General features: G+C 46.9%; 1 protein-coding gene across 9 annotated transcripts in view; it reads right to left on the bottom strand.

The window, feature by feature from the left end:
* Agap1 (ArfGAP with GTPase domain, ankyrin repeat and PH domain 1) overlaps positions 1 to 14,152 on the bottom strand; it is a 459,921-nt gene that overhangs the window by 233,615 nt on the left and 212,154 nt on the right. For all 9 annotated transcript variants that reach the window (XM_027397516.2, XM_027397517.2, XM_027397518.2 and 6 more), the window contains exons 8-9: positions 13,976 to 14,131; positions 6,798 to 6,890 (exon numbers count right to left, since the gene is read on the bottom strand). In XM_027397516.2, the coding sequence (XP_027253317.1) occupies positions 6,798 to 6,890; positions 13,976 to 14,131 (249 nt within the window). The remainder of the gene's footprint in view (positions 1 to 6,797; positions 6,891 to 13,975; positions 14,132 to 14,152) is intronic.

Here is a 14,152-nt window from a genome sequence, read left to right as displayed (position 1 = left end):
CCACCCTCACCGCTTCCACCATCACCACCCTCACCGCTTCCACCGTGCCCTCCTCTCCACTCCCTCCCTGCCCTTCAGACACCGCGGAGACAGCATTCCATCATGAGTGCACACAACAGGGGGGAGCAGAAAGACCCCAATTTTCAACAAGGTGTTGGCGGAAGAACAAGGAAGATACCACATCTCATCAGATTGACTTTGAACCTCACGGGTGAGAAGTCCCAAGAGACCCCACATGCCTAGATAAGGGAAACTCAAAAGTATGGACCCTGGGCCTGCATCATTAGCAGCAGCAGCAGCAGCAGCCGCTCCAGGCAAACAGATGCTCAATTTACAAACTCAACCCTGACTTAGATCATCCACCTCAGGGTAGCACTACAAGACCTCATTTGGTCCACGTCCTGTTCCCACAGAAGAAGACATGACCACTGGCACCCTTGAGAAGAGTATACGGTGATGCACACACAGTATTAGATGGGAAATACAGTTGGGAAGACTTGCTGAAGGCTGCGAGGGTTGAATCCCTGCTCCTCCGTTTGTTAGTGCTACAGACTCCTCATGTGTAACAGGGCCCCGGCAGGTGAAGTTTAAGCAGGGTTCTTATCTAAAGCAGTAACACATCGGAAGCCTCTCACATGCACAGGAAGCGCTCAGCTCATCACTGCCCGCATCCCAAGACAGACTGCACTCAGGAGCCCTGGGCCGATGCTAATGCTGCCCCCACAGGCAGAGAGGCAGGGGTCAGTATGGCAGGTGAGGGTCTGTTTCCATTTTCCCCAGTCTACAAACAAGTTTGCTATGAGGTACTTCTAGGGAAATGAAGAAAACCATGAAAATATTTCCCAAGCACTCCCATGTCCACTTTAAATTTCATCAAGCTTCCATATATTTAATTATAGTGTGAGTGTTGGTATCAAGGGAAAACGGTGTACTTGGCTCTAAAACTTGGCCTCAGTGACTCAGCTAAAAATAAATTCTCTTCCTGAGATGAAGGAAAGGGAAATGTACTTTTGCTACAAACTGATAAAAATGTCACTGTGTGAGGTCTTTCTTGAAAAGCCTAGGATGGATACCATTGAAGACTCCTTCAGATGTCCCCCTTCTCAGTGGAGCAGGTCCACAGGGGAATCTGCGGTCCGGGGTGAGCATGGCTGAGTGTGGCAGGGGCATGCAACTGCAAACCACACCCCGGAGCACTGTGGCCAGGAATGCTGTTGCTCTAAACAGAGAGAGACACAGGAGTTAGTGTCCTAGGTGAGGGAGGGGTCTGGTGTACACCTAATGCCGTTGAATGTTTTCATTTACACCATTCTACAAACACAGCTCTGGTACTAGGTATGTGTAGAATCTAATACCAACATTCCCTGAACTCTTCAGTGTTACAAATGAAGAAGTAGTAGCATACACTATAGACACCCTAATGATCTTTTGTGGTCTCCAGTCTGAGAGCCAGGCCACACACCCCAGGGTGCTCACTGTTCCCATTTCCAAACAAGAAGTTTTTGAGACAGCTCAAGAGAACCCATTCCTCCCTGAGACATAGGGACAGGAGTTCAGCAGGGCTGGGCAATGCCAGATACTATACATGCTGTTAAGTACTATACATGCTGTTAAGTACTATTAGAATGGAAAATCATAACAAAATGAAAATGCTATAGTGAAACCTTTTTGTATGGCTTGAAAATTAAAATGTTGAATTTAGTACTGAACTTTTGCTAAGGCTTTATTGTGAGCACTCATAAAATGTTTTCTGTGAGTAATTCACATCTAACAGGCTATTCCCTTACTCTGGCAGCCTTGAGAAGGGAGCTGCCAGCCAGGCAGCCCCTTCACTGGTCAAGTGTCCTTGTGGCAGCCTTGCTGTCTGAGAAATCTCTCAGTCTGAGGATATCCCAACATCTATAAAGGACCACTACAGGCACAGCTGAAGGCACACTCCAGTCATGACCATTTACCTCAGAATGACTCTGCTTGCCTTCTGCTATTTTCATGTAGGCCAGAGGAGGAACGCTTCCCCTGATGGCCCAGAAGGGGGCCCTAGACACACCATATACTAGAGAGGTAACCAGGCTATTCATCCCATACTCTTTCCTTCTCAGGAGAAGCAGCCACCTGCACTGAAATACTGCGCCCCAAAGGCAGATTCTCCCATTCTCCCATACCATCTTTCCCCTACACTGGCAAGTAAGTGACATCAGTGCAAAGATGGGACGCAGCCTCTGCCACTAACAGGAAACAGCCTGTGAAGGTATGTGATGCTTAATCTTCACTGTCACCTGACTGGATTTAGTGTCACCCAGGAGCCCTACCTCTGGGCAGGTGTGCCTGTGAGGGCATTTCTAGGGAGTAATCCCACTGAAAAGAAAAGCCCCACTGAATGTGGCCAACATCATCTGAGGGGCGGGGATTACAGATTACAGATATTATAAAAAAGAAAAAAAAAGACAAGACAAGAATTGAGTACAAGCCTTTGTCTCTGTCTGCTGACTATGGGTACAATGTAACCAGCTGCCCCACACTCCTGCTGCCATGATGGACACTTCCTTCCCTTAGGTTCTTCTGAGGGGTATTTTGTCATAGTGATAAGAAAATTAACTAACACCCCACACTACTCTGACAGACCACAGCACCCCATCTCTCAAGCCCCCTGGGCAGGAGGAAGTTGGAGGGGGCACTATAATATTAGGACTAGGGTAACCACTGTTCTCCTGGACTTGAGGCCCCCACCCCCACGTTAGGACACTGAGTCAGTGCCACAAGATAGGTTCTTCCACAATCGCAGAGATGTGTCTCCTGAGTCACAACAGATGGAGGATGAGATCCAAAGAACTGAAAACTGCTTGAAGGAACCCCAAGGATGTGGGCAGCGAGGACCCAGCACCAGCCTGCCGCAGGGCTCAGGCTCTCTCTACACACACCTCTTTGGGGTTCTTTGGTGAAGACTAGATCCTCTCAAAGTATCAGAACCATGGATCCACTAGCAAGCCCACAGCTTCTAAAAGCAGAAGGCAGAAGCAGTGTTTTGCAGGGCTTTACAAAACCTCCCCCAAGTGAGGACATCTCAGGCAAAGTTGAGACAGGCCTGTGGGTCTGACAAGATGGAGTCTTCACCGGAGCCTGATTTCAACAGCAAAGCAGCTCTGGGTTTGGCAGGCTCATTGGATGGGACGCTGAGGCAATCTACCTGCAGCTGGCTTGCATGAAGAATGGAGAAAAGCTCCCCAAACAGAAGTCAGTTAGGCAGAAACAGTACTTTCATGTTTGGAATCTCTGAGACTTGTGCGCAGGCTTGGTTTGGTTTCTCCCCACCAACCGAAATCCAAATTCAATTGTGGAAGTGTGACGAGCTGCAGTGACCTCACGCCTACTAGCGTGTACTCGGGCGTGTGTGAGGCATGCTCCTGCCATCCCTGACTCTCAGCATGAGCATTAGGCCCTGGCTGGGAGTCCACGGGAGGGGAGGAGGCTCAGGGCTGTGTATCTGCACTCAAATATAGAGATTAAAAAATGCTAAAGAGAAAGAAGAAAGGAGAGTACACAGCTGCCGTCCCCCAAACAGACCTCCCATCTGCCACCCACGATTTGCATGTCACCTTCTCCGGGCTCATTTGTACTTCATTAACTGCCATTGACTTAACAAGATTTATGCAAATGACACCATAGGAGCTCCCTAACTCCCACTGCAATCAAGTGATTATGTATGTACAACTTGCCACAGCGATGAAAAATTAATACGTGACAAGCCCACTGGCCGCTGAGCTGGGCCGCTGGCTTTTATTTTTCTTGCTTTGCTTTTTTCATTTCTACTCAAATAGACCTTTATACTATTAGTAAGAAAAGAAACAGGACTCTGCAAATCCATCTACTTTGGGTACCCAGACAGGACAAAAAGAAAAAAGAGTTGGACCCAGATCCTGAAGAAATGAAGTTATAGCCTAGAAAACAATTCCTTACTCTTGAGGAACCTGTGATTGGGGGAGGAGAGAAATAAAGTCACTGGTAATGGTGACTTGTGTCAAAGTTAAACAAGAGGAAGGTAACCCATGCACATGGGCACCCTGTGCAACAAGGCAGGTCACAGGGCATGCAGATTACCTCACTCCATTCCTAAGCACTTGCAAAATTCCTGTGAAGGAGTAGAAAAGTGTGAGGACCAAGTGAAGTGACTCTTCTATGCCTTGAGGTCAATGGTCCAGCAGCTGGATGGAGCTCAGACAAGTCTCAACCAGGATTCATTGAAGACCAAGGACTCTGTTCTTTGTGAGAGGGACACAGGGGGCAGTTGCAAATGGACAGCAGCTGCACATTCCTGCAGCATCCCTGGAGAAAGGCACTGCTACAGGCATAGCCTCAGCTGTTTCTTCTACACAGCACAAGACATTTGTGTGTGAGGTGAGGGTTCCCATGTTTGATTTAACACCTATCACTTGGGGCTGAAGAGATGGCTTAGTGGTCAAGAACACTAAAGGCTTTTACAAAGGACTCAAGTTCGGTTTGCAGCACCCACATGTGGTGGCCCACAACCACCTGTAACTCCAGTTCCAGGGCATCCAATACCACCTTCTGGCCTCTGTGAGTACCTGCATACACATGGTGCACATAAAACTAACACAGGCACACACACATCAAAGCAACAATCTTTAAAACTGTAACTTTATTTGGAGGCTTCTTGTCACTGTGGAGTGGAAAGAACACAAATGTGAGGTTCCCGCCTTCCCAGCTACCTAGTCCTGAATGGTCATCCTGTTTAACTTGCAATCAAAATAACCTAATGGCCCCACTCCACAATGCCAGGGTTTAAGTGGGACACAAACAACAACAACAACAACAACAACAACAACAACAACACCCCAAAGCACATGGATAACAAGCTCTCATTTGGATGACCATTTATTTAAGGAGAATATAATCAGTGTCCAAGAGTGGAAAGCTTCCCAAGGAATACAGAGCCCTCGTTTTACACTAGACTGTCACCTTCAGTCTTTGCAAACTGAAAGTCCAGTTTGAGAAGGAGGCCCTGTTCAAAGATGAGCAGGGAACAAATTAAGTGAGGCTCCAATTACACCAGGGTGTGGCTGGCTCACCTGGGAGTTTCCTGCTGAGACAGTGAGCATCCCCACCCCCCAAGCCAAGTCAGTTATGGACAGGAATCACAAAAATGTCCATTAAGTAGCAATCTTCTTCAGTGTCCCAGCACCAGTTTCTCAAGTGAATAACAGCTCAATAATGTTTATAACTCTAGATGAAATGACACTGCACAGAAGTCATACATTAAAATGGCTTTGCATAAAGTTACAATTAAATAAGCAACACGAGTAAACAACTATGTACATGGCCCTCAGAAGTAATAAACCTGTTTACAAGGAAAACACAGCCCATCACTTGGAAGGCTTCTTGCCTTGTATGTAAACACATGCAAGGTAAAAATTTTTCTTCAGCATGCTGCAAGCTGGGCCCCAATCTGTCACCCAGTACAGTAAGGGTGGTCCTACACAGAGGCACAGTGGCTTGGCTAAGGCCTGTAGGCTGCCCTCCCCTGGGTCAAAGGCTCACACTGCCCTGTGGGGAGAGGTATATATAGCACACAGGCCACTCTGGTCTGCAGCTGGAGGGTGGGACTGCCATAGTTTTGGTTTCTCAGAAATCCCCTTAGGCTTTTTAACTCCCACATCTCCGATATGAAATGGTACTGCTTCTCACAAGGGCTGCAGCCATTAGCTGCAAACAGGTGAAACCTGCACCGCTGAGGAGAGCCTGCTATATCTGCATGAATATGCTTCCCCTCCCTCAGAGACTATGCTTGAAGGCCAAGTGGAGCTGGGCGGCAGCTATGGAAAGGGCGACAGATGCCCTAGATCATCCAGAGCTAAGAATGGGCCACCAGTGCCATCCGTGGAAGGCAGAGCTATTTCCTGCGCACAGATTTCCTGCCCCCACCCCAACAGAAAAAACACACTCTAAATCAATTGGCTTTCTTTATCAACCAAAAAAGATGACATTTGCAGAGCCGCTGAGCAGGCCTGAACTCTTTATTCTTATTGTTTCGGAAATGAAGCAGCAAAAGACGTCACACGTGAATTCCAGTGTGTCTTGCTAGAGACGTGAAGCAATTTAGTACCCAGTTTCCGGGCTAATGAAAACCCATTTCAGGCTAGCAACATTGGCCAAAACAAATGCTTGAATTCAAGTCCTGTTGTGTAATGGGGAAGTTTAATTAAGGCCCCACATTACAGCTGTAAATGTTCCTGTGTATAATAAGGTCTAAATGAAACTGAACCTAATCAAAGTTACAATCCCTTCATTAGCAAATTACAAACAAGAGCGCACAGCTGACACGCCAGCTATGATTATTACAACTAATTGCCTCGTTGTTACAGACCAGCCTGAAACAGTGTTCAGATGTCCGTCTGCAAGAGCAAATTAGGGCCACATCAGGCTATTCCTGTGATCACAAGGGGTTCTTCTGCAGCGATCTGATTTACCCCTGTCGCCTGGCGGCCAGCGGCCCAATCAAAGCCACGCTACAAAGGCAGCCTTTGAAGCCAGTGCAGCATGGAAACACACTCCATATGCAGGCGGGCAGACCGCACTTCATTAGCGCTGTTGTCGAATTTCCCTCTTCTTATTCTAATGATCCCATTTTAATACACACAGGAACCCCTTCTAATTGATGTCAAGTGAGTGACTTCTACATTCATCAACAGAGCACATCAAACAAACCCTGGTGCCCGAGCCAGCACCATCTCAGGCTGCACTGAGGTGTGGCTCCAGCGAGGCAGGGAAGGGGACAAGTGTACCTGTTTAATTGGGATGGCTCGCCCGCTCCCGATGCTGTCCGCACGGCTCTCCAGGCCTTTCTTCTCTTTGTCTGGGTCGCTCCCTTTCCTAGACTGCAAGCAAAAGTAAAGTTAGCATTTGGGCAAGGGTTGTGGCTATCAGACGGGTCTCGCCCCTACATCCAGAGCTCCCGCCAACAGGATTCAGAACCGACACCCCCAGCCGTTTGTCTGCACTGACTCATCATTCCAAAAGAATTTTCTAAACTTTCCCCCTGACTTTTCTACTGCGAAATTATCTTTTAATTCTTTTTTAAAGAGTTCAAAATGCAATTACTAGAAACCAATGGACCATCCAGGAAAGCAACACCCAACGAGAAAACACATTCTAGAGCTGCGGTTAGCACAGCTGAGCAGAAAGGGGCCCTCAAAGGTTATCTGGAAGCCCAACTACAGAAATGTATGGATTAAATTAATGTCCAGATGATTTAAAAAGTCTATTAACCACTCAGCGGTGTGACTTACTGGTATACCCCTGGTGAGCTGTTTCAAGGGGCAAGCAATGTTTCCTTTTATTGCTTCTGGACGGTTAGAAAACAGCAATTCAAAGTTAAAGCAGTCTACTGTGCAACAAAAAGATAACGGAGGCAAGAAGTGAAAATCTCTTTCTGACAAAATGTCAATATTCCGAGTGCAATGAGCAACTGTTTGTTTGCCAGGTTCTCGAGCCAATTATCTTGGACGGATCTGTGGATGCTATGTGAACTGCCCAGTAGCTGGCAGGTGTAGAGAGGAGGGCACCTGGGGAAAGCTGCAGGAGCGCCAGCCACCGTCCATGTCCCATCTCCTGCTGGCATGAGCAAGCGTAAGCGTGGTGATTGTCTGACAGATTTATTTTATTATGAGAGAAAGATCTGAGACTCCTCCTTAATAACAGTGCTGACAAGTGACAACTTCACTCCATTACTTTCCAATGGGAACATTACTCACGCAATATTGAAAATGGAGAAACATTTTCCTGTGCTTTTCAAATCTGAGATGATATATGAAACGAAGAGACTCGGTAGTGTCCGGTGCTGCTGGGAGCAGCTAATGAAATTCAGATTCAAAGGGATGTGGAATGGAGCAGACGATGCTTCTAAAGCAGTGTCCAAAAGGGCAAGGCCCTGAGAGGTAATAAAAGCAAGGGCTGACAGGACAGACCCAAGATTCCAGGACAGGTTACTGCCAGAGACCCAGAGAAAAGTGCCTGTGATATCAACTCAGCAAGGGCACTTCAAAGGTGGTGACTTTGTCACGTGGCCACGCACGTGAGAAAGCTAGCTTCTTAGCTGATTACAGGGGCTTTTGCATTTATCAAATGCCTCCTGGGTCCTCCATGCTGTATGCCATCATCACGGACCTCAGCTATGCTACAGAAACCCCTTTGGTCTTTACTCTTCAGCTAGTAACGCATAGCAAGACTTGACGTCAGTTGGTGGGAAGGTGGGCACATGAGGTTTCCAACTGGAAAATTAAGATCCTAAGCTCAGGGCCGACAATATTTCAGAAATTCTGAACCAATGGAGAGCATTAAGAGCATTTGGGGAACTTTAGCAGTTCTAAATACCTAAATTTGAAAATCCATCTTCATTATTCTCCATTAAGCAGAATAATTAACAAAACAAACATTTTAAAAAAATGAACATTTTCCTGGAGGCGGTGCGTCTGTCCCCAGTCGCTGTTCTCTGAGCAGAATTCCTGATTCCGTGGAATCAGGAAGCAGCAGACAGAGTTGCTGAACACTGCACATGGTTCCAAATATGTAAAGAAACAAGAGCTGTGCTCCGCACAATCACAGGCTCAGAGACCAATGAGACAGAAACTCAGGGTACACATTGGAAAAAAAGGAAATCCATCAACGACGGTGCCACTTTTGGGGAAAGTGTCATCAAACTAAAGGAGCTCCAACAAGCTAAGCTGCTGGGCAGAGGGTTTGCCGTCGACTACAACAGGAGACTGGAATCCAACAACTAAACCACAACCAATCCTCTAGATATGAAACCCTGCACCTCTAGATCCCAAGGGGAAGACTCCTTACTCTCCTGTCCACTTCAGAGATTCCAGTGGTACGTTTCCTCCCCTCTCTGCCAGAACTGCTCATTAGATGCTGCTGGCAGCCCTCGGTACCCATTGCTATAGCCAGCCTGCTGCATTCTTCAGAACCAGAGTTTCTCACACCCATTGCACATCTGGAGACTTAACGCCACCAGAAGGACTGTTGAGCCCCAGACAGCGGAGACACATTCAAAAATGTGTAACTCCCTATACGCAATAAACAAAGTTCCTTGTACACCTGGCAGAGAATCATGACTGGCAATGCTGCCTATCAAACAGCCTGTTTTCTCAGCTCCAACCAATAAAGCAGGAGCAGATGGAAAACACCATGCCAGGCTTCAGGGCTCCTGCTCTCCGCAAGACACTAAGTGTCAATTCTTTTATCATATGGATCTCATTGTCCTTTTTTTTTTTTCTCCCCTGAACTTCTCTGAGTAGGTCCAGGTTCTTTGCAATCTTTGGGTACTGGTATGCTTATCTGTTTAATGGTATCAGCACCACACAGCAAGCTTTTAAAACACCACGGAAAGACACAATTCTTTAAAAGCGTGAAAAAACATAAAGCAACGCCAAACAGAACTTAAGGAGCCTTGCCAGCTCCACACCCACAAAAGCAGGCAACACACAGATACCCACTCAGGTAAGTGGCAAGCCCTGGAATGGAGGCAGGCAAATGGATGAGGAGGCATGGACTTTCACTGAGGATGTGTGTCCTTCATGAAGCAGTGACTGCAACCTGATCAATCTGATGATTATCACAGAGAATACATATGCAGTTTTTATTTTTTGTAATTCTTATATATTTCAAAGTATTTTTCAATAAAATATTTCAACTACATGTCAATCAGGCTACTAAATGAACTGTTCTAAAAAAAATTCTTCATTTCTAAAGCAGGCACCCAATGGGTCATCTTTTGATGTTTCATTTCTCAAGGCAATGGCCTTACAGAAAACATGATACAATTTAAATTCCCATTGGCAAGGCATACATAATTGCCACTGCAAAGTAATGTATAACATGCTACAACTGGAGTGATTTAGTTTATATAACCTCATGTAAAATACTGTGTGTTTGTAAACAAAGCATCTGAGAGCTGAAGAAGTTATCCTTGTGTGGCACAGAACCATTTTAAAAGACAAGTGAGGGCGGGATGAGAACTATGTACATACAGATGGCCTCCAGGTTTTTAGAATGAGCTAATAGAGAAGTGGACAGAGCCCACCAGCTAGCTGCATTCACACTGGGCTGTGGAACAGTACCTAAGATGGTTTGCATCTGGTACAACCGTTGACAGGTCTAAACACATACACACTTTGACAATGTTAGTCAAATGTCACCCACAGCGACAGAGATGAAGACTCTGCAAGACTGGACATATTTAAAGATAGAAGCAAGCTGTTACCTATTGAAATCTGGATTCTTAATTGCTCAGATTTCAGAATTAATTCACCTTCTTTTCATTCCTGGTATGACACTGACATCTAGTGGAGTCGATGTTTCCAAGTCCTTCAAACTCAAAATGCTCACCACCACCTCTACTGCCATTCTACCCAATGGCAGAGCCAAACCTGGGAGCAACCCATTTGCTGGCCCTTTCTTGGAATTTCAGCGAACTGATCCTTAAATGCCACAACACAAACCTGTTGCGTTACTAGATTCTTGCTGGACCCAAAATTTCTGTCCCATGAACATCAGCTGGGCAGCTGGATTCAACTTTTTTTAAAAAATGCTTTGCTCTGAAACTGTCTTCTGACATTACAGAGGAAGAGAGCAAATACAATGCACACGTGCAGCCAGTGGCATTCTAAGACATGTCAGTTATGATGCAGTTGATCGGCATCTTCCATCACTGTGTTTTTAACCAGCTTGTATAAGACCTGTAACTCTACGGCTTGCTGGCCTTTCTTTCTCTTTCATTGTGGCCATGTGGCCAGCTCTGGCCATGAGCATAACACTGAGCACAGCCAGGGCTTTCAAAAGCAGCTATTATTAGCCAAGTCATTTTTCCTCCTTTTTCTTCAGGTCCTTAGGAGGTCATGGGAGTTGTCAATCATCCAGGCCCCAGTATCTTTTTGGATAGAGGGACAGGATCTCCTTACAAATGGTTCTGTTTAAAACACTATTTCCTGGATTTCATATTTCTTTCAGATGGTAGAAACCAAAGTTAATGCACACTGAATGGTGCTAGGCAGGAACCAACGGCTGGGCCTCCACAGCCACTCCTAACAGTGTAGAGTGGGGACACAGAAACTTCTCATCCATCATTCCAGGACTAGTACATTCCTGAAGCCCAATGCCTCTGGAGCCGGCTGTGGCTTCGGCTATTGGGTTTTTGGACCTATTGAGTCACAAGTGGATGAGTACCCTTTTTATCTAAGAGTCCTATTCTGGGTGTCCAGCTAGAAACCAACTGTTCATGTGACTGCTCATGTTGTATGTCTAAGAAACTTTACAATGCACCATCTTACATTTCTGTAGTCTATGAGACACTTGCCTGTACAATCATCAGACACCTGCCTGTACCATCATCAGACACCTGCCTGTACAATCTTCAGACACTTGCCTGTACCATCATCAGACACCTGCCTGTACCATCATCAGACACCTGCCTGTACCATCATCAGACACCTGCCTGTACCATCATCAGACACCTGCCTGTACCATCATGAAACACCTGCCTGTACCATCATGAGACACCTGCCTGTACAATCTTCAGACACCTGCCTGTACCATCATCAGACACCTGCCTGTACCATCATCAGACACCTGCCTGTACCATCATCAGACACCTGCCTGTACCATCATGAAACACCTGCCTGTACCATCATGAGACACCTACCTGTACCATCATCAGACACCTGCCTGTACCATCATCAGACACCTGCCTGTACAATCTTCAGACACCTGTACCATTATCAGACACCTGCCTGTACCATCATCAGACACCTGCCTGTACAATCTTCAGACACCTGCCTGTACCATCATCAGACACCTGCCTGTACCATCATCAGACACCTGCCTGTACCATCATCAGACACCTGCCTGTACCATCATGAAACACCTGCCTGTACCATCATGAGACACCTACCTGTACCATCATCAGACACCTGCCTGTACCATCATCAGACACCTGCCTGTACCATCATCAGACACCTGCCTGTACAATCTTCAGACACCTGCCTGTACCATCATCAGACACCTGCCTGTACAATCTTCAGACACCTGCCTGTACCATCATCAGACACCTGCCTGTATAATCTTCAGACACCTGCCTGTACCATCATGAGACACCTGCCTGTACCATCATCAGACACCTGCCTGTACCATCATCAGACACCTGCCTGTACCATCATCAGACACCTGCCTGTACCATCATGAAACACCTGCCTGTACCATCATGAGACACCTACCTGTACCATCATCAGACACCTGCCTGTACCATCATCAGACACCTGCCTGTACAATCTTCAGACACCTGCCTGTACCATCATCAGACACCTGCCTGTACAATCTTCAGACACCTGCCTATACAATCTTCAGACACCTGCCTGTACCATCATCAGACACCTGCCTGTACAATCTTCAGACACCTGCCTGTACAATCTTCAGACACCTGCCTGTACCATCATCAGACGCCTGCCTGTACAATCTTCAGACACCTGCCTGTACCATCATCAGACACCTGCCTGTACAATCTTCAGACACCTGCCTGTACCATCATCAGACACCTGCCTGTATAATCTTCAGACACCTGCCTGTACCATCATGAGACACCTGCCTGTACCATGTAGAAGCCAAAACAACCCCTCCACACCTACTGAGCAGTCAGTCCACCAACTACTTCTGCTGAGCATCACTGATGTCCATGCTCCTGATTTCAATAGCAATGGAAACAGAACCCACAAATAATACCACTAAGACTCCTTTGCTCCTCTGGGGAGTTCTCTCAACTGACAGCTCCACTGCAGAGTAGCTACTGCTCCCAGATCAGGGAGGTTCAGTGATTTGTCTAAGGTCAAACAGCAGCCAGCAGTGCCTGTGAGAGCTGCGGGATACAGGCCAGCAAAGGAAAGGACAGGGTGGCTCAAAGGGGACCTTCTGTCATCAGCAGACCTGAGCATGAATAATCTAACCATGGAGGCAGCCACAAAAATGGTGGGAAAGAGTGAGGCACATACAGATGTGTCAGGTACCCACAGCACCATGTGACCATCTTCAACTGAAGGCATCAGGCCAGACAATGAACTTCTAGCTACTCCTGGAAGACCTCCTTTAGGTCAAGATAGGACTAAGAAACTATTCTGTGGCTGAGCCAGTCTGGCCCAACCAAAACTAGAGGCCAATGATGTACATAGGCTTTAAATATAGACACTGCAGAGATGGACAGGGAGAGAAAGACTCAACTGCAAAGCCATCCATGATTGATTGGTGATGTCTGCTGGGCATAAGAGGCAGGAAACAGTATGTGTCCACCTCTTCTCCAGTTCATGGAGTATCTGCACCCATCAGTCCAAAGAGCTTGTGAAAGTGCACGTGCCTGGCCCCACCCTGGACTTGGGGTTTCTAAAACAAAGCACAAATTTCCAATCCAGGACCATCCCTGGAGAACTCTGAGGAAAGATCGAGAGAAGCCTATGACAGGGAGTCCCTAGAAGTCCCAGAGAGAGGGGTGAGGGTTGCAATATTAAAGGAAAAGCGAGTTCTAGTCCCATGCCCATCTCTGGGGACAGTTCTCAGACCTCAACAGGTAAACAGGGCTGCTGGCTAAGGCCTCTCTGTGATTGGTCAGGGGCAAATGGGAATCCCCTAAGACCTTCACCATCTCTTTGTGTCCACTTTAGTGTGAGGCCAGGAAAGTCCTGGAAGGGTAAAGGTTGTGCACAAACTCCTCAGGATTCACACTCAGTCCCCACCAGGTAATTGCCATCTGCTCAGAACCCAAATCTTTTCTTCTCACGACTTCCTCCACTCCAGAGTCATTGTGATTCTCATTAAATTTAGCTTGGATTCTGCAAACATCACTGGACCCTGGGACAGACATGTCACTGCAATTAAGATGCCAGGTAATACTGAGAGGTTGGTCCCGAGGACCGTCACTCACCGTGAATAGGTTAGACCTGCGCTTGGACTGCTTCCGGACAGGCGTTGGGGTGTTGGCAGTGGGAGGGACATCAATCCGAAGCTCCTTCTGGCTGGTGCTTGGGGTCGAGGGGACAGAGGAGGAGTAATCACTCAAACTCCCACCTCCGTTACTTGTCTGTAAAAATTAAACCAACAA

Source organism: Cricetulus griseus, chromosome 2 (genome assembly GCF_003668045.3).
Source record: "Cricetulus griseus strain 17A/GY chromosome 2, alternate assembly CriGri-PICRH-1.0, whole genome shotgun sequence".
Taxonomy (NCBI): Eukaryota; Metazoa; Chordata; class Mammalia; order Rodentia; family Cricetidae; genus Cricetulus; species Cricetulus griseus.
This window is presented reverse-complemented; position numbering and strand designations above follow the sequence as displayed.